Genomic DNA, 23,298 nt, shown 5'->3' on the forward strand with positions numbered 1-23,298 from the left:
TGTACCTTTGTGTAACCGTAGATCAGAGTAGACCTCTTTAGGGTTCATCTATTTCACCCTGGTTGCGCTGCAACCTCACAGACGCCGGTGTCGAGGTGTAGTAGGCGTCCTGCGCGATGAAGATGAAGTCCAGTGGTGCTGTAGTGGCGACGGTGAGGTTGATGGGCTTCCTGTCGCTGGTAGCACTACTTTGATCAGTTTAGGTTTGCTGTGGGTGGGATGACAGTGGCTCCGTTTAACCTCGTAGCCCGAGCCCTGATCCCCACCTTACCTTTTATATGTGCTATGCGATAGGGGCCCACCAACCATATTAGGGTTGGGCTCCCCCGATCAGGGAGCAAAGACAAGGGCCCATTAGGCCGTTGGGCCTATTGGTGGAGATCAACTAACATTCTCCCCCTTGATCTCATTCCATCTTTCAATTTTATATCATTTACTTTTGTTCATTCTATTACAGATTAGCGCATAGAGCATGTCTCATCGTCACGGTCCATTGCCGATAGATTTAACAGCTACAACACACTACTCTGTTCTGAAATAGATACTTATCTTTGGGTCTTCTTTTGTCCAGGAATTTTAGGCTTTCCCTTAAACCCATGCTAGCTACATGTTCTCTGAACACCATGTTCTCTGAACATGTTGGGTGGTAAGCCTTTTGTAAGCGGATCCGCGAGCATCTTTTCTGTACTTATATGCTCAAGACTTATGACTTGATCTCGGACTTTATCTTTCACAACATAATACTCTATGTCAATGTGTTTGGCAGCACCACTTGACTTATGTTGTGAGCATACTGTACTGCCAGATTATAATCGCAGTATAACTTAAGTGGTCTATAGATGTCGTCAACCACCTTCAAACCGGGTATGAACTTCTTTAGCCAGTTCACCTGCCCGTTGCCTCATAACACGTTACAAACTGTCATACATTGTGGACGATGTAATGATGGTTTGCTTTGAGCTTTTCCATAAAATAGCTCCCCTTGCGAGAGTGAATACATATCCAGACGTGGATTTTCTATCATCTCCCGTATAATCAGAATCTGAATATCCCACTATATGGAGTGAATCAGATCTTCTATACGTCATCATGAGGCCTTTCGTTCCTTGCAAATAATGCAAGACTTTCTTTACTAATTTCCATTGTTCTGTTTCAGAATTGCTCTGGAATCTGCCAAGTAACCCGGTAACAAATGCCAAGTCAGGGCGCGTACATACTTGAACATGTTGCAAGCTTCCGACAACTAAAGCATATGGAACCACTTTCATTTGATTGAGCTCATATAGGTTCCTGGGGCATTGAAAATCCCCATATCTATCGCCCTTGACTATAGGAGCAGGTGAGGGACTACATTTGTGCATACTGAATTTCTTTAAGATTCTTTCTATGTATGCCTTTTGTGACAGTTCTAATACCCCTTTTCTTCTATCTCGGTGAATCTCGATCTCTAGAACGAACGAGACTTCACCAAGATCTTTCATATCAAGTTTTGAGGACAAAAACTTCTTTGTCTCCTATAGTAGACTGACATCACTACTAGCAGGTAAGATATAATCCACATACAGGACAAGGAAGATAAACTTCCCATTCTTAAACTTTACATAGACACAATTGTCCTCTACATTCTCTTTAAAATATAAAATTCTTTATTGTCTGATCAAACATCAAGTACCACTGTCTTGAAGCTTGTTTTAATCCATAAATGGATTTTTTAGGTGACATCCCATTCGTTCTTTTCCTTCCATGACAAAATCTTTCGGTTGTGCCACGTAAACATTTTCCTCCAAGTTTCCGTTGAGAAATGCCATCTTTACATCCATCTGATGTAATTCTAAATCGTAACATGCCATTAATGCCATTATGATTCTAAAGGAAACTTTACATGAGACTAGAGAAAAGGTCTCATTGTAATCAATTCCTTCTCTTTGTATAAAGCCTTTTGCCACAAGTCACGCTTTATATATCTCTATATTCCCTTGAGAGTCAAGTTTTGTTTTGTAGACCCATTTACAGTCTACTATTTTGGCTCCTTTAGGAATTATATCCAAATCCCAAACTTTATTGATATTTATTGATTTCATTTCATCTTCCATGGCCTCAAGCCACTTTGATGAATGATCACTACTCATGGCTTCTTCAAACGAGGTGGGATCAACCACCATTTGAAATTCCTTAGTGTTGTATACTTCATAATCAGCATGAATAGCTGATTTTCTAACTCTTTGAGACTTTCTAGGGGCCTTCACATTTGGCACATCTTCTGTTTGAGGCTGCTGTTGCTCCCCCTCATGTGTGGCAATAGGTTCTATATGATCCTGAAGAACAGGTTCCTCATTGTCATTCATTGTTGCCACGAGTGGGATAACAACAGGTGCTGGCACTATAGTATCTAGCACTGTCGGTGCAGCTACAGCAGGTAGTGAGAAAAATGGCTCATGAATCATTGGAGTGGGCGCTTACACCCACTTCACTTCAAGGTCAATTTCTCGAGCTACCATGCTCCCCCTCATCAATTCATCCTCTAGGAAGACAGCATGTCTCATTTCCACAAACTTTGTATGTCTCTCTGGACAATAGAAAATAAAAACCTTTTGACTTTTCTAGGTAGCCAAACAAATGGCAACTTATTGTTTTGGGATCTAACTTCCCAATATTTGGGTTAAATACTTTAGCCTCAGCAGGGCTCCCCCCACACACGCAAGTGGTTTAGTGAGGGTACTCTTTCTGTCCACAACTCATATGGTGTTTTGGGCACCGACTTTCTTGATACTCTATTGAGAATATGAATGACGGTTTTAACGCCTCCATTCATAGGCTCAACTATAAGGTGGAGTAACTTATCATACTACGCACCATATCCATTTATTGTACGATTGCGTCTTTCAGCTACTCCATTCTGCTAAGGTTCACCCGGTATAGAATACTGGGCTACTTTGCCATTCTCCTATAAGTACCCTGCATAAGGTCCAGGAACTTGGCCATATGGGGTATGCCGACCGTAGTACTCCCCCACGGTTAGACCTGACTATCTTTATCTTTAAATTACGCTGGATTTCAACTTTTGCCTTAAATATCTATATTTATCCAATGCTTCTGTTCTTTCTTTGATTGGATAAATGTAGACATAACAGTAGTAATCATCTGTGAATGTTATGAACGAATTATTACCATCCACACTCTTTACAGGAAACTGACCACATATGTCTGTGTGAATAATCTATAAAATTCCTACGCTTCGTTTGTCATCTTTCTTTACATACTTTTCTTTTATGTATTCTGAGAGCTCTAATAGAGAAAGAATATTATTCTTAACTAGTCTTTCTATTCTCCCCCTCGAAATATGGCCTAAACAACAATGCCATAATTTCGACGATGCATCGTGAGCTCTCTTATGCCATCATTATCAGAGTAACACTCTGTCACCAGCTGCTTTATCAGTTGGGTAGCATATGTCTTTGAAGAGCCAGTGAACTGACTCTTTATTCTATCGAGGTACTCGGTGACCGTGTCACACTCTAGGATTAAGCCCACAATTTTAGGCTCAATCGTGTTCTTTATCACAGCCAAACATTTCTTGTTGGCAGTGACCCACTTCCTATGTACAAGGGCATATGATATCTTTTGGGATTCAAAAACCCTCTCTTTAGTTACCCAAGTGGCATCATGTTCATTTGTCTCCCTCACCGGTACCACACACTTAGTGGAATACGGTGAGGTGACTACCCAGTCCACCTCAGCCAAGATGAAAACCAGGTCAAACCTTTTCTTAACATAAAAATAACACCATTTGCATGCCTTGATTCCAACGTTGGTCACAATCAAAACATACAATTATTCTTATACACTAATTCTACATCACCGTTGGGCAGAGATAGAATTAATGTATAAAATCATTAAAATTCACAACTGTTCTTACACACTAATTTTATATCACCGTTGGGCAGAAGTAGAATTAATGCATAAATCATTAAAATTTACAACTGTTCTTATACAATAATTCTACATCACCGTTGGGCAGAAATAGAATTAATGCATAAATCATTAAAATTACGATATTGTTATTACCAACGTTGGTCAGAAAATAACAACATCATAATCATGTCAAAATCTTTTTTCTCCAATTAAATACCACATTGGTTTAAAATAACTGGAGAATCAACAATTTCTTTAGCAGCGGAATAACTTTCTTTTTCTTCAATTAAATATCACGTTGGTATAAATTAACTGAAGAATAAACAATTTCTCTTTAGCAGCGGAAAAATAATTCAATTTCTTGAATTTTACCCACTGGGAAAAAATACTTTTTCTATTTTCTTTAAGCCAATAATCAATTTCCAGGAAATAAACATTTACTGGAAAAAGAAAAAACAGAAACTGCTTCAATTCAGTATTGTACATTCAGTCCAGCCGGCAAAACGGCCCAGCCCATCTCCCTTGACGCGCGCCCGGCCGCACCCAGGCCACAACCTGGGCCTGGGCTGGCAAAGCCGCTCGGCCGCGCGCGCCCACCTGGGCCGCATCGCTGGCCCGTTCAATCTCGGTCATCCGTTCCGATCAGACGGTGGCGCGCGCGGATAGGGAGAACAAAAGCCCCGCTCGCGGCCGGCCTGTCTCCCAAAACCCTAGCGGCCTCATTCGCTTCCTGTTCTTTCTCTCTCTTCGCTCTCTCTCTTCTCTCCTCACACAGTAGCGAGGCGAGCGCAACTGAGCGAGCAACGAGCGAGGACCGGTAGAGCCATGGCGCCGCCGCCGGCCCCCTCGCTGGTGCGCGTGCTCCCCAATGGGTGAGCACGCTGCCGTCGAGCGGCCTGGCCGCGGCGCCCCCTTGGCCGAGCCCGGCGAGGGGCTGCCCCCGGCTCGGCCCTTCTTCTCCCGCGCCGGCGAAGGGTTTTCCCGACGCACGGCGAAGTTGGTCCATTCCCCCTTCCCTTTCTCCTTTCCCATCCCCTTCTTCTTTTCGATTTGGATTGTGTTCTTCTTTTTTCTGAACCGAGGTGGGGATTAGAGTTAGGGTTAGGGTTTCTTTTCTGATTCGATTCGACCGATTCGAATTTTCTCTTCTTTTGATTTCTTTTCTTTTTGGAGTTCATCTGAATCGGGATCTAGGGTTAGGGTTCGAGTTCTGACCCCTGTTCTTCTTCTTTCTTTGGATTTTCTTTCTTTTCTTTGATTTCTTTTTCTTTTCGGAGTTCATCCGAATGGTTTTCCCCTTTTCCCTTTCTCCATGCGAGTTAGGGTTTGGGTTCGGTTGAACCCGATTTGTTTTGATTCGAGATCGAGATGCTAGGGTTCACTGTTCTTCCCCGAGACTGATTCCTTCCCCTTCTCCCCCCTTCCCCTTCTTCTTTTGGGATCAACCCGATTTGGGATGGGGTTAAAATTAGGGTTAGGTCTTAGGGTTCGGTCAAATCCGAACCCACTCCTTCTTTCTACTGTTTCTCTTCCCGTTGAAGGCTTTTACGGGTTTAGGGTTCGTGAACCCCTTCTCTGTTCAGATCCGTAAGAAACTATTTTTTTTTCTTGCCGCACCGGCACTTTTCCCCGCGCGGTGGCGGTGGTGACCGGGGTTACAGTGACGTCCGCCACCCCCGGTCCATTTTTCGTTTCTTTTACCCGATTAGGGTTAGGGTTACACAAGGCAATCTGGCTCTGGTACCATTGTTAGCATCGTATGAGTGTACCTTTGTGTAACCGTAGATCGGAGTAGACTCTTTAGAGTTCATCTATTTCGCACTGGTTGCGCTGCAACCTCGTGGACGCCGGTGTCGAGGTGTAGTAGGCATCCTGCGCGATGAAGATGAAGTCTAGTGGCGCTGCAGTGGCGACGATGAGGTTGATGGGCTTTCCGTCGCTGGCTACTTTGATCGGTTTAGGTTTACTGTGGGTGGAATGACAGCGGCTCCGTTGAACCTCGTAGCCCGAGCTCTGATCCCCACCATACCTTTTATATGTGCTTTGCGACAGGGACCCACCAACCGTATTAGAGTTGGACTTCTCCGATCAGGAAGCAAAGATAAAAATCCAATAGACCGTTGAGCCTATCCGTGAAGATCACAAACGGCATTGCGGTGATGTCCGAGGCAGACGGCGAGGCAGCAACGTCGCAATTGAAGGTCGGCGACACATCATATTTTTCCAGATTTTGGCCTGAACCAGAGGCGGCGTTCGACTGTGGCTACTCGATGACTGGCGGCGCTCTTCCTACACTCGAGAACAGCTCCAGGGAAATTGTCAGGGACGTCGGCGACTTGTTCTGCGGGCGGGATGCTTGGTCCTCTACTTTTCGTACCAACCATGAAACCATGGCGTTCGAGTGCGGCATGCCCTCTGCTCCCGTCCTGCCGCCGAGGGAGGCGTCTTGGTGGTCCGGCACCGGCAGCCACGACCTTTGGAGTTAATCATGTGACTAGTGGTTGCTGCTGTCCACTGAGAAGTGACTGACAAAGATTTTGGGCAAAGTTCTTCGAGTTCCATTTTAGTTGCTGTAAGGACATGTTCTTTAATTACCTATTGTATTGACTATTCAGACCTTGATATATGTGTGTTGACGGGTATTAAATTGATTGATCTATAGATTATTACAATAGTAATGTTACTGTAACAGCCCAGAGCTGACAAGTTTGTTGAATCTGAAACTTTGAGTGCTTATTCAGTTATAATTTCTGTACGATCTTTCTTGTGTAAATGTGCCGAAAGCCTTAGTTTGGTGTACATGCTGAGGGCGGAAGCCGATACCAGCCGTCACTGTCAGCAAGTTAAAACTTTTATGTATTTTGATCACGTTTGCATCAAAGAATTGTCGAGTCTAAACTCAAATTCTGTCTTGACTTCTTTAAGCTATATGGGAGTGCTGAAACAGTAAAAGGACATGTGATTTGCCGCTCGACATGTTCAATCTGGCTATCGCTCGACATGTTCAGAAAAAAGTAAGAGAGAAACGATGTGATCCAGTCATCCAACGCCATTGTGTTCTTCCTTGTCCTGATAAAGCTGGGCAGCAAGGCAAGCATGTGATTTGCCGCGCATAATAAAATGATAAAGGCCATGTTCGCTTCTCTTATAATCCGTACTTTTCAGCTTGTTTTTTTAATCAGAACAATGTTTTTCTCTCGCAACAAATCAGTCGGAAACAGTGTTTCGGCTTTTTTCAGCGAAACGAACGGGGCCAAAAAGCGAGGTCTCAGATAGCTTCTTCAAGCAGTTGAAAGGGCATAAACACCCCGCTGACGCTTGCTAAACGTTGTTCACATGTTCAGTTTGGTTCCATTTCTAGTTTTCTAAGCTCGTTTCCAGCGGCTGCACTACACATCGACCATCTCACTGTAAGCAGCAATCATAGATGGGAATATAGCTAGGGATCAGAAGAGCAAGCACAGGAATTGGGGAGTTCGGAGGAATATAGTTTAGAACAGATGAGTGCTTGAGAAGTGGATTACAATTTTGATTCAATGTTGTTTTCCCCTTTCCTTCAGCTAACGCTCAAATTCTAATCGCCTACGTCTCCTCTGCGTAGCTGGCGTCGACTCACACCCAGTCTAGGCCTTGGACCCGAGAGCTGGGCCGGCGCTCACGTGCACTCCTCCTTGGCCCATCTTCCTTGCTGTTGCCGAGCACGGTGTTGTCGTCGTCAGTACTCGGTACAGCAGTGTGTGAAGCCATGTTGCTGACATCCCCCCCTTGTTGTGAACCAGCTTGCCCCCAAGCTGGCGCTCGAGGGAAGCGTTGCCGGAGAGCTTCCATGTCCTCCCAGGTCGCCAAGGATGCAGGGATGCAGACCATTGGATCAGGCCTTGAAGGCGAACGTCAGTTCCTGATGCTGCCACTCTTTTCTGAAGAATACGCTCAGGTACCTGCAAGCCATCAACAATATGTGGTAATGGTTGAGCGGTATGAGACACTGGGATAGCACCTTTGAGCTGTGAGCCTGTGACACATGGAAAACGGGGTGCACAGATGAAGATTCCGGCAGCTTCAGTTTATAGGCAACTGTCCCAATCTTCTCAGTGATGAGGTAGGGTCCGAAGAAACGGAAGGACAGCTTCTGACTGGCACGATTTGGAACCGAAGTCTGCACATAAGGCTGCAGTTTCACGTACACCCAACTGCCAACTGAGAATGAACGCTCAGTTCGGTTTTTATCGGCCTGCATCTTCATGCGATTCTTTGCCCCAGCAAGATGTTGCTGTATAAGGGTTTGTATCATTGAGGGCTTGTTTAGTTGGGTGAAATTTAGGAATTTGGCTACCGTAGCATTTTCGTTTTTATTTGGCAATTAGTATTTAATCATGGACTAATTAGGCTTAAAACGTTCGTCTCGCGATTTCCAACCAAGCTGTGCAATTAGTTTTTTTTCGTCTATATTTAATGCCCCATGCACGTATCGCAAGATTCGATGTGATAGCTACTGTAACACTTTTTGGAAAAACTTTTTGGAACTAAGGCCCTGTTTAGATTCCAAAAATTTTCAACCCAAAGTGTCACATCGAATCTTGCGGCACATGCATGGAGTACTAAATATAGACGAAAAACAAAACTAATTACACAGTTAGGTGAGAAATTGCGAGACGAAACTTTCGAACCTAATTAGTCCATAATTAGATATTAATTACCAAATACAAACGAAAGTGCTACAGTAGCCCCACAGTAGCCAAACCCAAAAAATTTTGGGAACTAAACACGCCCTAAATAAGGCCTGATTTCTGCTGGAGCCAATCATCCAGAGTAGCCACAGGACAAGCAGCCGAAGGATCCAGCCCCAACTGCCATGGAGTCTGACCATAGAGCACAAAGAATGGTGATTGATTCAGTGCCGAGTGCCATGACGCATTGTACCAAAACTCTGCTAGATGAGTCTGACCAAATGCGACAGAGAGGAGGGGGAGGCGAGGAGTGGAGGTGGCGGCGGCCGCCGGCGAGCTCCCCCTCGGGTCGCTTGATGCTGGATCCGGCGAAATAGCTGGCGGAGGAGGCGAGTCCGGCGAAGTAGCAGCCGGATCAAGCCATGTAAGCCCGAGCCCGTCCAGCATGCTGGGCTAGCCCGGGGCCCACAGAGAGAGGGAAGGCAGAAGGGGAAGCAGGGGCAGCCGTGGGAGGTGGCGGCGGTCGTCGGCGTGCTCGTCCCCGAGGCGGATCCGACTGGAGGTGGCGGCCGCGCACCCACGCGTGGCAGGAGGAGGCAGGGGCAGCCCGCGGGAGGTGACTGTGGACGCCACCAAGGAGGATCCAACCGCGTGCAGCAAGAGGAGGTAGGGCCGTAGGGGCACTCCACAGAGGGGGCGGGCGGCACGCCGGTCGTCGGATCTGGATCCCGACCGGCGAGAGGAGGTGAGGAGCCTCGAGCCCACAGCGGCGCACCCCACCGACGGAGTGGAGAAAGAAGGACGGAGGAGCGAGCCAGGCGAGGGTGAGTTGGGCGGGACACGGGGAGGAGCGAGAGTGCGACGCACGGTGGGGAGCCTACGGTGCCGCACCTGGCCGTCGAACGAAGAGAGGGAGTGAGGGAGAGAAGAGATGCGAGTCGAAGGCGAGAGTAGCGATGCTGCTCGCGACGCAAATGGGAAAGGGATACGAGGAAATGAGATAGGGTTAGGGGGAGCCAGGGAGGTGAGCTGGGGGGGGGGGGGGGGCGGCCACGCGGGGTTGGTAGGCCAGGCTGCCACCGGGCCGTACGCTTTGGAGCGGGCCGTGCCGTGCCGGCCCACGTGCCTAGGGTAAGGCCCAGACATGGCCTGCTTCTCCGGACCATGCTTGGAGCGGACAAAAAAACGGGCCTCATGTCCGGCCGATGGACTCGGCCTATATGGCCATATATAGCCGTGCGCCGAACAAGAGCGCGCGAATTTCCCAGGCAAATCATCGAGCGCTGCTGGCTTGTACGGCTGCTGTTGCCGCTGCAGGGAGGCCTACGCGTGGCCCATGTGCACGAGCGGACGCAGCATCGGCGCGGGATTTATGACTACGACGTCCAGGTAGGTACGTGTATTTTCTTACGTTGTATGTTTTCTTCTCTTTTTTTTTCTTTTTTTTTCCTTTCCTTTTCTTTTCTTTTCTTTTTCTCTGTTTTTCCTTTACGTGCTTCATTTTTATTTACATTTTTCTTTTTTGCTCTAGGTGATTTTTATTATTCTTTTTATTTTTTATGTTTCTTTTATTTCTTTTTTCTTTCCTTTTCTTTCCTCTTTTTATTATTTTTCTATTTCAAACTTTCTTTTTTGTTTTATGTGCTTTTTTATTATTTTATTTTTTCTATTTTATGTTTATAATATTTTTTATTTATTTTTCCGTTTTCTTTTTTCTTTTCTATATTATTTTTTTATGTTCGCGTGTTCTAACCGTCTGTTTGGTTGTGGAATCAGTGGGTTGGAGTGGCTCCAACCCACGTTTTGGGGACGGCTCCAACCCTTGATTTGTTTGGTTGCGAGAATGAGTTCGATCCGTCTTCTGTTTGGTTGGAGAACTGAGATGGGGTCGGATCCATCCCATTTTCTGTTTGGTTGGATGGATTCAAACAGAACCTGCATATGGTCACCTTTGCACTGAAATGGTGAGGTTACCCTCCTCAATTTATGCAACACATAGCAATATTTGTGCTCAACACATAGCAATATTTCATATGCTTGCACCATGCATCAAAGATCAGCACACAAAATAATATAACAGGCACATATAAAAGTCTTGGCCATATTACAAATAAAAGTCTTAGGCCATATCCATAGGCACATTACACACTAATATCAAGTCTGATGCTTGCACGATGCATCAAGTTCAAGCCTTACACAATATATAGCAAGTTCAAGGCTTCCACATAGCAAGACACAAGCTTGCTTAGACCACAAATATAAAGTTCTATGTGGTACTAACAAAAGAACCATCACATGACTACAACTTACCCTTACTGCCCAGGGTAGTTGTCAGCAATGTGCTTTGCAACCCAATTGAATTTATGTTCAAAAGGCAAGGAGTTGAAAGCTCTAGCTATGTGAAGATGTTGGACCAAGTAGGAATGGTAGAAGGATAAGTGAGTCGAATTGAAACTACCACTCATAGCCATCAAGTTGTCATACAAATCATCCGGCACATCATTGTCAGGTTTCTCCGCTTCCTTTATCGCCTTGGCTAACTTGGTACTTTCCCATTTAATTGCAGCAACCAATGGATCTTGGTCAGTCATGGCCCTCTTCTTGCCCTTGTCCCTCTTCTTAGGATTGGTGGCCTTGGTAGCCGATGAAGTTGCCGCATTGTTGTCTTCATTTGCATTCCTATCACTCTGTACCTCCATCCTCTACACCTCATTGTCTCAGTCATCTGTACTGTCTTCCTGTGTACCTAGAGGCACACCCGAGTCCTTTGCAAACTTGCCTGTAGCCATGGTACTTCCAAATATTGTGTGCATCTCCTCAAAGTGTTGAATAGGCTTGTTTAGAAAATCAGCATCAGACTTGTGATCCTGCAATATATGTACAATTTTAGCAACTACTATTATGTGACAACTAATAATTCAGCAACTATTATTAGATTATTATATGTGAGAACTAATAATTCAGCAAATACCTTAATATGATTGTTGTAGTGCTCATCATCAAGAGTTATAGTGAAGGTATCTTCATCCCAACCAGCAGCACTCAAACCACGAAGGTCACATATTTTATGAAACTTCTTTTGCCATGTCTTAAGATGATTCTTAACCTGCTCACCACTGTGCACAATGCCAAATTTCTCTTGAAGAGCCTTTGCACACCCATTGTAGCGAACCATCTTGAAGATGGATGAAGTCTTGGTGCCATTAACCACTAAATTGGCAAGGTATTCGAGCATGTAGGCTGACCAAGTTGAAGTCCAAGTAGCATGTCCACCAGTCCCTGCACTACCCTCTACTTCCATTCCCCTACAAAATAAATAATGCAATATATGTCCTCAAATAATAATGCCAACAAAGTAGCAAACAACGTGGCAATCAAATATCTGTAGAAATATGTCCTCAAATACAATTTCAGCCCTCAAATACAATTATTACATTGTCCAAGAAAAAAATACAACACATATTACATTGACCGATACTAGTTTCCATGGCTTTGACGATCTGCCCACATTTGGGTAGCCAGGCCTTCCCTAAAAGCTAGCATAATGGCATTCTCACTTGCTGTCCCAGCATATGTGGTGTGCTGGGTGTCCTCATCGTTGTCACTTGGTATATTGAATTCATCACTCCCATCTTCAATCACCCAATTATAAATGATGCAGCAAGCAACAACAATATCAACTTGAGTTTCATAAGGAAAAAAAGGAGAGGCATCATCAAGTACTTTGAATCTCCTTTTTAGTGCTCCAAATGCTTGCTCTACTATGATTCTCAATGAGCAGTGCCTACGGTTGAACAATTCCGTCTCATTTTGCACCGGATTCCTCCCCCATTCATTCAAGTGGTATCGTACACCCCAAAAAGGGGGTAAAAATTCTGGTTTTGCTCCATATCCAGCATCAACTAGGTGATATTTACCTAACATATGATGCATAGTTAGGTTACATCTCAATGATCCATTAATTTTGATGAACAAATTTATGGACAAGACATAGGTTCTTGTATTACCTTGTGGCACACGAAGGCCACCCTCACGTGTTAAAGCATCACGTAAAACTAGTGCGTCATGTGCTGTCCCCTCCCATCCGGCCAACACATAGGTGAACTTTTGGTCAAAATCTACGGCTGCCAGTACATTTTGAGTACAATGCTTGTATCTACCACGAAAAGCATGCTGCATTTCCTTTGGAATAGTGGCTCTTATATGTGTACCATCAAGTGCTCCTATACAATCCTACGTGATGTTCAAAGAAGTCAAGATTAGGTCAATTAGGTTTGGCAAAAAATAAACTTAGAATATGACATAAGGTTGAGCTTCACACCTTAAAGTATGGATACCACCTTGGGTCTCCTTCAATTTTAGCTGGAGTGTCCAATGAAGGAGGCCTAATATAATCATCTCATAGCTCACCAATAGCATGAAGTACTTTGTTAAAATAACGACTGACCGTTTCTCTGGATCTACCAAAATTGGTTGCAATTACTCTATTCCTAACATTGTGCCCCCACAGTATGCAAAAACATTGCCACTTGCTCCTCAACACACATATGAACGGTATCTTCAAGTAAACCACGATCTCTAAACAACTTACAAAACCTAAAGAAACGTGCTTTGTTCATTCTCAGCATGTTTACACAAGTTGTGTCATCCTTCTAGATTTTGTCATTGAGGTATTCCATTCTCTTCCTATCCCTTTCATATATTGGTGCATAAGTAATCTCTTCCCTTCTTGCAACTCATTTTCTTTTTCTAGACCGAACAACAATTGCCATGACACACAACAACCAATGTGCAGCAGCAGCAAAAACAAATGCCTTGAGCCTGTTATTCATCTACATACAGCAGCACAATCAAGCACACCAGCACAATCAATATAGATCAGGTAGGTAAAAAGCAAATATTCAGAAGCAGACCCCATCCAATTCCATATAAGAGGTAACATGGTCTTAAAATTCATGTAGTTTGGTTCAAAGTTACTTACAATTTAAGTCTAAGCACAATATACTACTGAAAGACCATCCATAGTTTGTTTCTATTCATAGGAAAAGGGTGCTCCTAACCATCTAGGCGTTGTACAATAGAACAAGACTAAACCAGTACTCACCTGCAGGGATCCGGGGCAGAGGGCCGACCTGGCGCCGGTCCAGGGCATATGGCGGGGCGACGCAGAGGGCGGCGCGACCCTGGCGGAGATGCGGCGCCGGTCCGGGGCAGAGGCCGGTGGGCGGGCGGCTCCTCGGGCGGACCTGGAGGCGGGCGGGGCGGCTCCTCGGGCGCGGTGGGGCGGCTCCTCGGGCGTGGCGGACCAGGCGGGGCCGGCACGATGGCCAGGCCGGCGCTGCGCGCCCCTGGCGTAGATGCGGGGCTCGGCGCTGGGCGGTGGCGGTCTGATGGGGCGGTCGAGTGGAGGGGAGGTGAAGGGATAAGGTTTGGGGTTACTGCAGCGCACGTGAATTTCTTAACCCGAGCGGAGCGGCTCCGTCCGCCAGATTTCGACGGAGCAACCGAACCCGCATATTGGAGGAATATTCTCCTGGGGTCGAACCCAACCCATCCCAAACCTCCATCCAAATAACCAGAAAATGGGTCGAACCCATTCGGGTTGGCTCCTGCACTCCAACCAAACAGACGGTAAATGTGATGTTCTAATTTTATCTTTTCTTTTCCTTTTTCATTTTGATTTATTTTTATTTGTTTCTTTTTCTAATTATGTTTTTATTTGATTCATGTTTTTTTATTTTTTAATCTTTCTTTATTATTTTTTTTCTTTTTATTTTATTTTATTTTATTTTATTTTATTTTATTTTTATTTTTTTCCTTTTTCTTTTTTCTTTTTGTGAATCATTCATTTTTTATTATCTTTTTAAGTTTTATGTGTTTATTATTATTTTTGTTTTATTATATTTTTAACTTTCTTTTTTTTCTTATTATTTTTTATAATGCTCTATGTTGTTTTTGTGATGTTTATGTGTATACATGTGATGTTTTATGTTTTTTTATGTTCACGTGTTATACATGTGATGTTCTATAATGTTTTTATTATGTTCATGTGGTATGCATGTAATGTTCTATGATGTATTTTTACGATGTTGGCGGAACATACATGCGATGTTCTCGTAGTATACATGTGATTCTATCGTGGTTTTTTTATGTTCATACAACATACATGTGATGTTCTATGATGTATTTAGTTATGTTCACATAATATATATGCGATGTTTTATAATGTATTCAGTGATGTTTTATGGTGTATTTAGTGATGTTCACTTAGTAGACATGTGTTCTATAATGTATTTAGTGATGTTCACGTAATATATATGCGATGTTCTATAATGTATTCAATGATGTTCTATGGTGTATTAGTGATGTTCACTTAGTACACATGTGATGTTCTATAATATATTTTAGGATGTTTTAAAAAGTATCTATATGATGTTCTTTTATTTTTTTCTATTACATGTTTTTATTTTTTTCCTTATAATTTGCTCTAGATTTTATTATTATTTATTTATGTTATGTATTTACTTGTATGTATATTATAATACCAATTTTATGAACCTAAAACTAGAATATTGTTCTTCTAAAAAGATAACATTTTTCTTACGAAGACGAAACATCGTTCTCTAAACCAAGAACATCATCTTTGCTCAATAAAAAGTGTTCTATCTTTATAAAATTAATGTTTGTTAATGAATTTTATCTAAATATATCGATGTGGGGTCTTATTCTGAAGCATTTATTATAAGAAACAAAGTGGCGTAATCGAAATTTAATTTGGATACTCGATTTAGTAGTTATGACTTTTTTTGTTTGTATCGCACGCAAATCAATGAAATGGATTTTAGTTTGTATCGCACGCAAATCAATGAAATGGAAAAAATAATCTGTCCTCCCTCACTTCCTGCGTGCCTGCTTCCCGCGCAGCGCGCGTTGCAACCTTGCCGGCGTGAGGTTCGGTAGGAATATTGGGCGGGAAAGCGGCTGGATGGCTATTACCGTCCGATTGATTGGATTTTAACACGCCCCACTCTGTCGGCCTATACAGGATAGCTTCACGCGTAGCTATGGCCTGCCGTGTCAAACTGTTCAAACACAATGGTTCAAATTTCTATATTCTACTGCTAGCTGCAGAGAACCATCAGAAAGGTAAGGCCCTGTTTAGTTGCCAAAAAATTTTGCATAGTAACCGTCACATCGAATCTTGCGGCACATGCATGGAGTACTAAATGTAGATGAAAAAAAAAACTAATTACACAGTTGGTCGAGAAATCGCGAGACGAAACTTTTGAACCTAATTAATCCATAATTAGATACTAATTACCAAATACAAACGAAATGCTACAGTGAGCCAAAATCCAAAAATTTTTGGATCTAAACGCACCCTAAATTGCAAAAGAAAAAGCAAGAAAAAAAAGGAAAAAACTTCGGGCTTTGCACTGCTGACCTGTCGATGAATTTCATATTTCAAAACAAAGGTAGCAACAAATGAACCAACTTTATCAAAGATAAGGCAGATTTTTTACTTTAAATTCAAGAATTCTATGATTTGGAACGTGATCTAAATAAAATTTACCCTTGGAGAGGGTTGCCATCTATTTGTCCATGAACTTCAGGCTCGACAACTGTGTTACAACAGGCTAGCCCTGGAACTAAAGAAGAGAGCAGCGTATTAGAAGCAGCAAGGGAAATTCAAGGCAATCCACGAAGGAGACAGAAACACTAAATTTTTCACGCACACGCGACTGCTCGTCTACGGAGAAACACCCTAAGAAACATCGTGGTGGATGGTGTGCAGGTCACTAACCATGTTGTCAAAGTGCAAGCGCTCAGTACATACTTCAAATCAATCATTGGAGTACTTGGAAACTCTGTATGGCACTTCAGCTGTGAAGCACTGTACCGAGAATTCCCCAAAGCAACGGAAGCACTTACGCTCGAAATCCTTATTTTGGTTTTGGATAATTGATGAAACCTAAGACTGAACTTGGATATAAGTGTATGAATTAGGTGAGGTAGTCCAATCTAAGTGGTGAAGCTAGATGATGGTCATGGTGAAGGTGATGGCCACAAAAGAGATGATCAAGTGCTTCATATTGGAAAAGAAGAAAAAGAAAAACAAAAATAGGCTAAGGCAAAGGTATATTGATATGAGCCATTTTTGGTTTGCACTCAAGATACCATAGAGGGTGTGAGTCATTTAGTATTGATAGCCGTACTATAAAGAGAAGAATTCTTTGGCTAAACGGTTTATCGAGTGCCACTAGGTGACATTGTTCTTGCATATGCATTTAGGAGCCTAGTGTGCTAACTTTGACCCTTGCAAAATGCTTTGAAAATACTAACACACGTGCACACAAGTTCTACACTTTGTGGTTAGCAAGTTGGAAGCAAGGACGAAGTGGTTGAGGACTTAGAAAAAGAAAAGGAGGTGAAAGTCCTCGACCGGACGCTGGCCGCGGGGTGACCAGACTCACCCCGGTGCGTCCGGTCATTTATAGGCGGCGACGCAGTGACTGGCCGAGAGCTGTCACACCCTAAAATTTCTGATTTTGGGTTGTGCATAGAAAACACTAAATAAAATGAATGGTTTTAATATTTGGATACAATTTATCAAGTTTAGTTTAAGCTAGCGCATATTTAGTTATAGGAAACATGTGAATTTTAAACTTTTTCTAATTTTGACGAGCGTTTGGATGATGTGATGTTTGCTTATTGCATGACTTTGTGTTATGAGTGAGTAAAATTTTCAAAACGCGTTTAGTTAGTCATTTGTTTTTCTTAAAGGCATATTTGTCTTACTCTAAAATTAAGTCCCTTCTTTTTATAGCTTAGTCTTTTCGGTTGGAGCTTCCCAAATCCTCTTCCTATGCTCCAGATGATTTTGTTGAGTTTATCAACCATCAATCTATCTATGTCATATTCGGGAATTTTCTGGCTTTTCCTAGAATTTTTTCCATTTTTTACGAGCATAATCTATTTTTTATATCTTTCAATGGACTCAAATACTTTATTTGGGTTCGGTTCATTGTGTTCCAAACTATCATATTCCCTTTGCAGTTTTCTTGCTGGCTGGTTTGGGCCATCTTGCTGCATTGGTACAGCATGGCGGCCACATACCCTGGTCGAAGGAGACGCAAAAATGAAATCACCACCAGAATTCACCACCAGGCTGCTGGGCCCTCGTGTCTTGCCTTGTTGGTACGTCGATCACGATGTGTCAGCCTCTCCTCTCTCATGGATTAGGCTTACAAGTCGAAACCAAATCTTCTATTGTGCGATGGACTCCCGTGCTAGCATATAAGTCCTATAATGACATGTTAGATTGATCTCCTCGGGCCCTTGGATCTACGCTGAAGGTCTTTATGTGGTTTTGGTAATTGAGTGACAACTTAGGTGAAAGGTTCTAATGGCTAGAGGGAGGGTGAATAGCTTATTTCAAAATTTCTACAACAACACTTAACAAACCGGTTAGACAATTATAAGGCGAAGCAAGTGTTACGTTAACCTACTAAAAATGCAAGCCACCTACCACAATTCTAGTTTATATAGATTCTATCTACACAATAGCTATGACACTACACTAAGTTAGCGTGCTCTCAAAAGCTAACTAAAGAGCCACGCTAACCAAACTAACAAGCTCTCACAACTAGCTACACTAAAGAGCTTGACAACTAGTTTGCGGTAATATAGAGAGTAAGCAAGATAGTTATACCGTCATGTCGATGAGTGAACCAATCAATCACAAGGATGAATACCAATGAAAATCAATCACCTCGGAATCAAATGATGAACACAATGATTTTTAATCGAGGTTCACCTGCTTGCCGACTAGCTACTCCTCGTTGTGGCGATTCACTCACTTGGAGGTTCACGAGCTAATTGACATCACACGCCAAACCCTCAATAGGGTGCTGCACAACCAGCACAAGATAAGGATGACACAAGCCACGAGCAATCCACTAGAGTACCTTTTGGCTCTCCGCCAGAGAAAGGTCAAGAACCCCTCACAATCACCACGATCGGAACCGGAGGCAATCATCAACCTCCGCTCGATGTTCCTCGCTGCTCCAAGCCATCTAGGTGGCGGCAACCACCAAGAGTAACAAGCGAATCCCACAGTGAAACATGAATACCAAGTGCCTCTAGATGCAAACACTCAAGCAATGCTCTTGGATTCTCTCCCAATCTCACAAAGATGACGAATCAATGATGGAGATGAGTGGAAGGGCTTTGACTAAGCTCACAAGGTTGCTATGTCAATGAAAATGGCCAAGAGAGCGAGCTTGAGCCGGCCATGTGGCTTAAATAGAAGCCCCTACGAAATGGAGCCGTTGTACCCCTTCACTGGGCACAACATGGGGTGACCGGACGCTGGACCTCAGTGTCCGGTCACGCAATGCGTGCCATGTGTCCCCTCTCTTCAAATGATGTTCGTCGGATTTCAACGGTCATCTGCTGACCGGACGCAGCGCACAAACTGACCGGACGCTCAGCCTTTAGCGTCCGGTCGTTTTCAGTAAGGTTCTAGAAACGAATTTCTTCGACCGGACACGTCCGGTCATGCTTGACCGGACCCTGCCAGCGTCCGGTCTCACAGTGACTTTCTTCCGCGTTGCCCGACAATAGGACTGGACGTTGGACCTCAGTGTCCGGTCAGTCCAAGACCCAGCGTCCGGTCGATGATCGACGCTGGCGTCTACGCTGCCACACTTGATCGGACGCACCGGTCCCTCTGAGACCAGCGTCTAGTCACTCAGTGACCAGCGAGACTAACTCTTTTTCACCTTTAACTTCTTCACCCTTGCTCAAATATGCCAACCACCAAGTGTATCACTTTGTGCATATGTGTTAGCATATTTTCACAAACATTTTCAAGGGTGTTAGCATTCCACTAGATCCTAAATGCATATGCAATGAGTTAGAGCATCTAGTGGCACTTTGATAACCGTATTTCGATATGAGTTTCACCCCTCTTAATAGTATGGCTATCAAACCTAAATGTGATCACACTCTCTAAGTGTCTTGATCATCAAAACAAAAATAGCTCCTACAATTTATACATTTGCCTTGAGCCTTTTGTTTTTCTCTTTCTTCTTTTCAAGTCCAAGCACTTGATCATCACCATGGCATCACCATCATTATGTCATGATCTTCATTTGCTTCACCACTTGGAATGTGCTACCTATCTCATGATCACTTGATAAACTAGGTTAGCACTTAGGGTTTCATCAATTTACCAAAACCAGACTAGAGCTTTCACTAGGAGGACTAATTGTGTTTATGTAAGATACACAAGTGATTAGTCCATAGGTACATGTATGTGAGCAACATATGCCATGAAGGTGAAAATGGCTCGAAGATATTGCAAAGCTCACACATATGATGATGAAGGAGCTCATTGCACATGAGACATGACATTGGGTCATGAGATCAAGGCGGAGAAGATCAAGACAAGACTTGGCTTGATGGATCGGTTCCAAGCATGAAGGGCAAGTCAGAGGCTTTGGAGCAATGGACCGCATGGCGGTGAAGCTTAAAGAAAGACTTGGCGCCGATGGACAAAGGCAACGGTGAAAAGTAAGTAAAGTCAAGATCGATGAACCAATACGGTCACGTGATGATATAAAGTGGATCATATCATTTGATGATTGGTTGGTGCATATGTTGCATCAACATTGAAGGAGAAGGAATGGAATGCGCAAGACAAAGGTATAACCTAGGGCATTTCATTTCACCAGTCATAGGTGTGTAGAGAAGTTTATGACCAGATTTAGGATAGATGGTCGTACTATCAAGAGGAGCAAACTTGTTTGCATATCAGTCATCTAGTGCCACTCGAGTGATCTAACTTTGCATCGTCGCTGAGATCAAGTGGCGTGGCAAGTTGAGTGGCTAATCCTTTATAAAGTGTTTGTGAAAAGCTAACACACATACACATGGTGGTGTACACTTGGTGGTGTTGGCACATTTATAAAGGAGAAGAAGTTGGAGTTGATGTGGATCAACTCGGTAAGAAAAAGGTTTTGAAAATTCACCGGTGGAGTGTCACAGAGTGCACCAAACGCTGGCAATGCAGTGACCGAACGCTAGGGTTCTGCGTCCAATCAGTGGTAGCAGTGAAGGCGTAGGCGTCGGTCTTCGACCGGACACTAAGTCACTTCATGACCGGATGCTGGGTGGGTGCATCCGGTCCCACTAATCTGGTGGCACAGAGAAAAGGAGAAAGGACCGGGCGCTGATGCTGCGTCTAATCGTGACCGATCGGACACGTTCGGTCATGGTTGAGCATCTCTTGGAGCTTACTTGAAGTGACCGAACGCTGGAGTCCTGCGTCCGGTCGTGATCAAACTGACGCATCCGGTCGTGAATGGAACCTCTCTGGAAATGACCGGACTCAATAGAGGTGCGTCCGGTCTTTGCACTGTGCTGCGTCCGGTCATCACTTGACCATTGAGATCAAGCAACTGAGGTTGAACAAAGGTGACATGTGGCGTGCATCTGTTGACTGGAAGCTGGCAGGGTGCGTCTGGTCGATCTGATCGGAGCGTCCGGTCACCCTGAGTTGTGCCTAGTGAAGGGGTACAACGGCTCTATTTTTATGGGGGCTATAAATAAAAGGGAGTCTCAGCCTTGGGCTGTTTACTGAGCATACTAGAGCTTTGGTGGCTTATGTGGTAGTGCTTGGGAGCCCTCTAACTCACTTAAGCTTGATAGTGTTCATCTGATCGAGTGAGTGAGCGATTCTAGTGCGATTGCATCATGAGGTTGCATCGAGTGACACTAGGTGATAAAGTTGCAAGCCAATGGTGCTTGTTACTCTTAGAGGTTGCCACCTCCTAGATGGCTTGGTGGTGGTCTCTGTCGAAGCCCGCAAGAAGCTTGTGCGGTGCTCCGGAGAAGAGCTTTATGAGGGGCACTGTGCTCGCCCCGCGGGAGCCACGAAGAGCAACTCTAGTTGAGTGTGCCATTGAGCTACCATCACTTTCAGGGTAGGTTCTTATGGTGTCCGACGTGTGGGCTTAGCGGGTGATGCTAATTAGTCGCCGAACCACCAAGTGAGCGGTCGACACAATGTGGACGTAGCGTGTTGGCAAGCACGTGAACCTCGGGAGAAAATCACCGTGTCAACATTATTCTTCCCGTTGGTTTGCAATCCCCTTACACAAGCTTGTAGTTACTTTCATATACATTATGCTTGTATAGTTGCTCTTGTAATTAGTTAGCTTGTGTAGCTCACTAGTTACCTTCTTGCTTGTGTAGCATAGAAGTAGCTCCCGTGCTTGGCTAATTTGGTTTGTGTAACCTTGTTAGTCATATTGCTTAGTTTATGTAGCTAAGTAATTTATGCTCTATAATTTGGCTTGTATAGCCTTGTTATTGAGCATTGCTAGTAAGCTTAGGTAGCTTTGTGCTTTTGCTTACTAGCATGTGTAGGAGCTCCCTCGTTGCTTAAAGTACTAGTGGCATAGGTTTATATGATATTGCTTCTAGAATTGGATAGGTGAGCTCTAGTTAGCCCGACACCTTTGTTGCCTAATTAGGATCTTTATAAGGTGCTTGTATACTTTGATAGAGGGGTGAAGTCTTGGCTAGACTGATTGTTTTAAATTCTGCATTTATTTTGGTTAGCCGGCGCGATTAAATTTAGTAACGACTATTCACCCCCCTCTAGTCACCATCTTGACCCTACACGCGCCCTGATCGGGGGTGCCCAACCGCTCCATGGTTGGTGGGGCCCCGTCGCACAGCGTCATAAAAAAGGGAGGTGGGGGCCGAGGCACAAGGCACGAGAATCACCTGAGCCGCCAGACGCCCCACCTACAGTCCCTAAACCCTAAGCCAATCTAGTGAGGGGGCGTTGCTAGCTACAGGAAGACCATCACCAGCCACCACCACCTCTACACCGCCACCACTGCATCTGCAACTTCGCCATCAGACCTCACCGCACCACCGACAAGCACCCATGGTAAGCTCATCTTCTACGAAGGCGGCCGATGGTTTGCACCTCCGCAACCCCCCTCTCTCTCTTTCTCTCTGTTTCTCGCACAAGCATGTTCTAGGGTTTGCTATTCAATTATATATCAGTATATATGCTAGATCTATGGCTAGTGATCCTATTATGCAACACTAATAATGGTATCAGAGCGCCTAACTAGGCGTAGATCTAGCTCTTGGAATAGATCAGAACAAGAAAGAGAAAGGGGATTTGATTTGAAGAAAAGGATCAGACCCCAACCCCTAACCCTAGCCCTAGAGTAAGGATGGAGGGAAGGACCTACCCGGACTGTCCACCGCGTGTCACCGCCGTTGTCGCACGGGTAGAATCCCGCAGTAGCACTAGAAGGAACTCCGCCGCCACCTCACTGATGCGCGGGGAGAAGCTGAGCCATGCTCGCCACCATGCAAGCGAGCCTGACCAAGGGCACCATCATAGGACCGCTCGACGGTGGCACACTCACCCACTAGGAAGCGCACGCTCTAGTGAGGGGACATGCGATGGCGCTAGTAAAATCTAGGGTTTGGGGTGGTGCTCCACCGCAGTGGTGTGGGGGCGCAAAGTGCACCACCGTGGTACCGCTTGATGGCGCCGCACACGGATCAAGCCACACGCGTGCACCGGCAAAGGGCGCCACGGCGGCGCCACCACGCTTCTCTCTCGGGCCGTCATGGTTTGAAGTGAGAGTGGGAGAGAGAGCCGGCGCCACAGCGAAGAGAGAGA

The 23,298-nt window shown here is 44.5% G+C and overlaps 2 protein-coding genes across 2 annotated transcripts; both read right to left on the minus strand.

The window, feature by feature from the left end:
- Positions 1-10,891: 10,891 nt before the first annotated feature.
- Positions 10,892-11,880, minus strand: LOC136511683 (uncharacterized). The gene is given in 2 exon segments (XM_066505725.1): positions 10,892-11,446; positions 11,551-11,880. Coding segments are annotated over 2 exon segments (885 nt in total).
- Positions 11,881-12,056: 176 nt separating this feature from the next.
- On the minus strand, positions 12,057-12,884 carry LOC136511419 (protein ALP1-like). Its single transcript, XM_066505483.1, has 2 exons — positions 12,587-12,884; positions 12,057-12,496 (listed from the first exon to the last, which is right to left on the minus strand). Exons 1-2 carry the CDS (start codon positions 12,756-12,758, stop codon positions 12,057-12,059), a joined length of 612 nt encoding a protein of 203 aa, XP_066361580.1. The 5' UTR covers positions 12,759-12,884.
- Positions 12,885-23,298: the final 10,414 nt, after the last annotated feature.

Source organism: Miscanthus floridulus, chromosome 16, assembly GCF_019320115.1.
Source record: "Miscanthus floridulus cultivar M001 chromosome 16, ASM1932011v1, whole genome shotgun sequence".
Taxonomy (NCBI): domain Eukaryota; kingdom Viridiplantae; phylum Streptophyta; class Magnoliopsida; order Poales; family Poaceae; genus Miscanthus; species Miscanthus floridulus.

What these genes read in the sequence shown, in the direction of transcription:
- LOC136511419 (XM_066505483.1), bottom strand. Translation starts at nt 12,758, where the DNA reads ATGCAGCATGCTTTTCGTGGTAGATACAAGCATTGTACTCAAAATGTA. An exon ending in TGGCCTTCGTGTGCCACAAG is followed by an intron (nt 12,497 to 12,586) that starts GTAATACAAGAA and finishes ATCATATGTTAG; the next exon opens with GTAAATATCACCTAGTTGAT.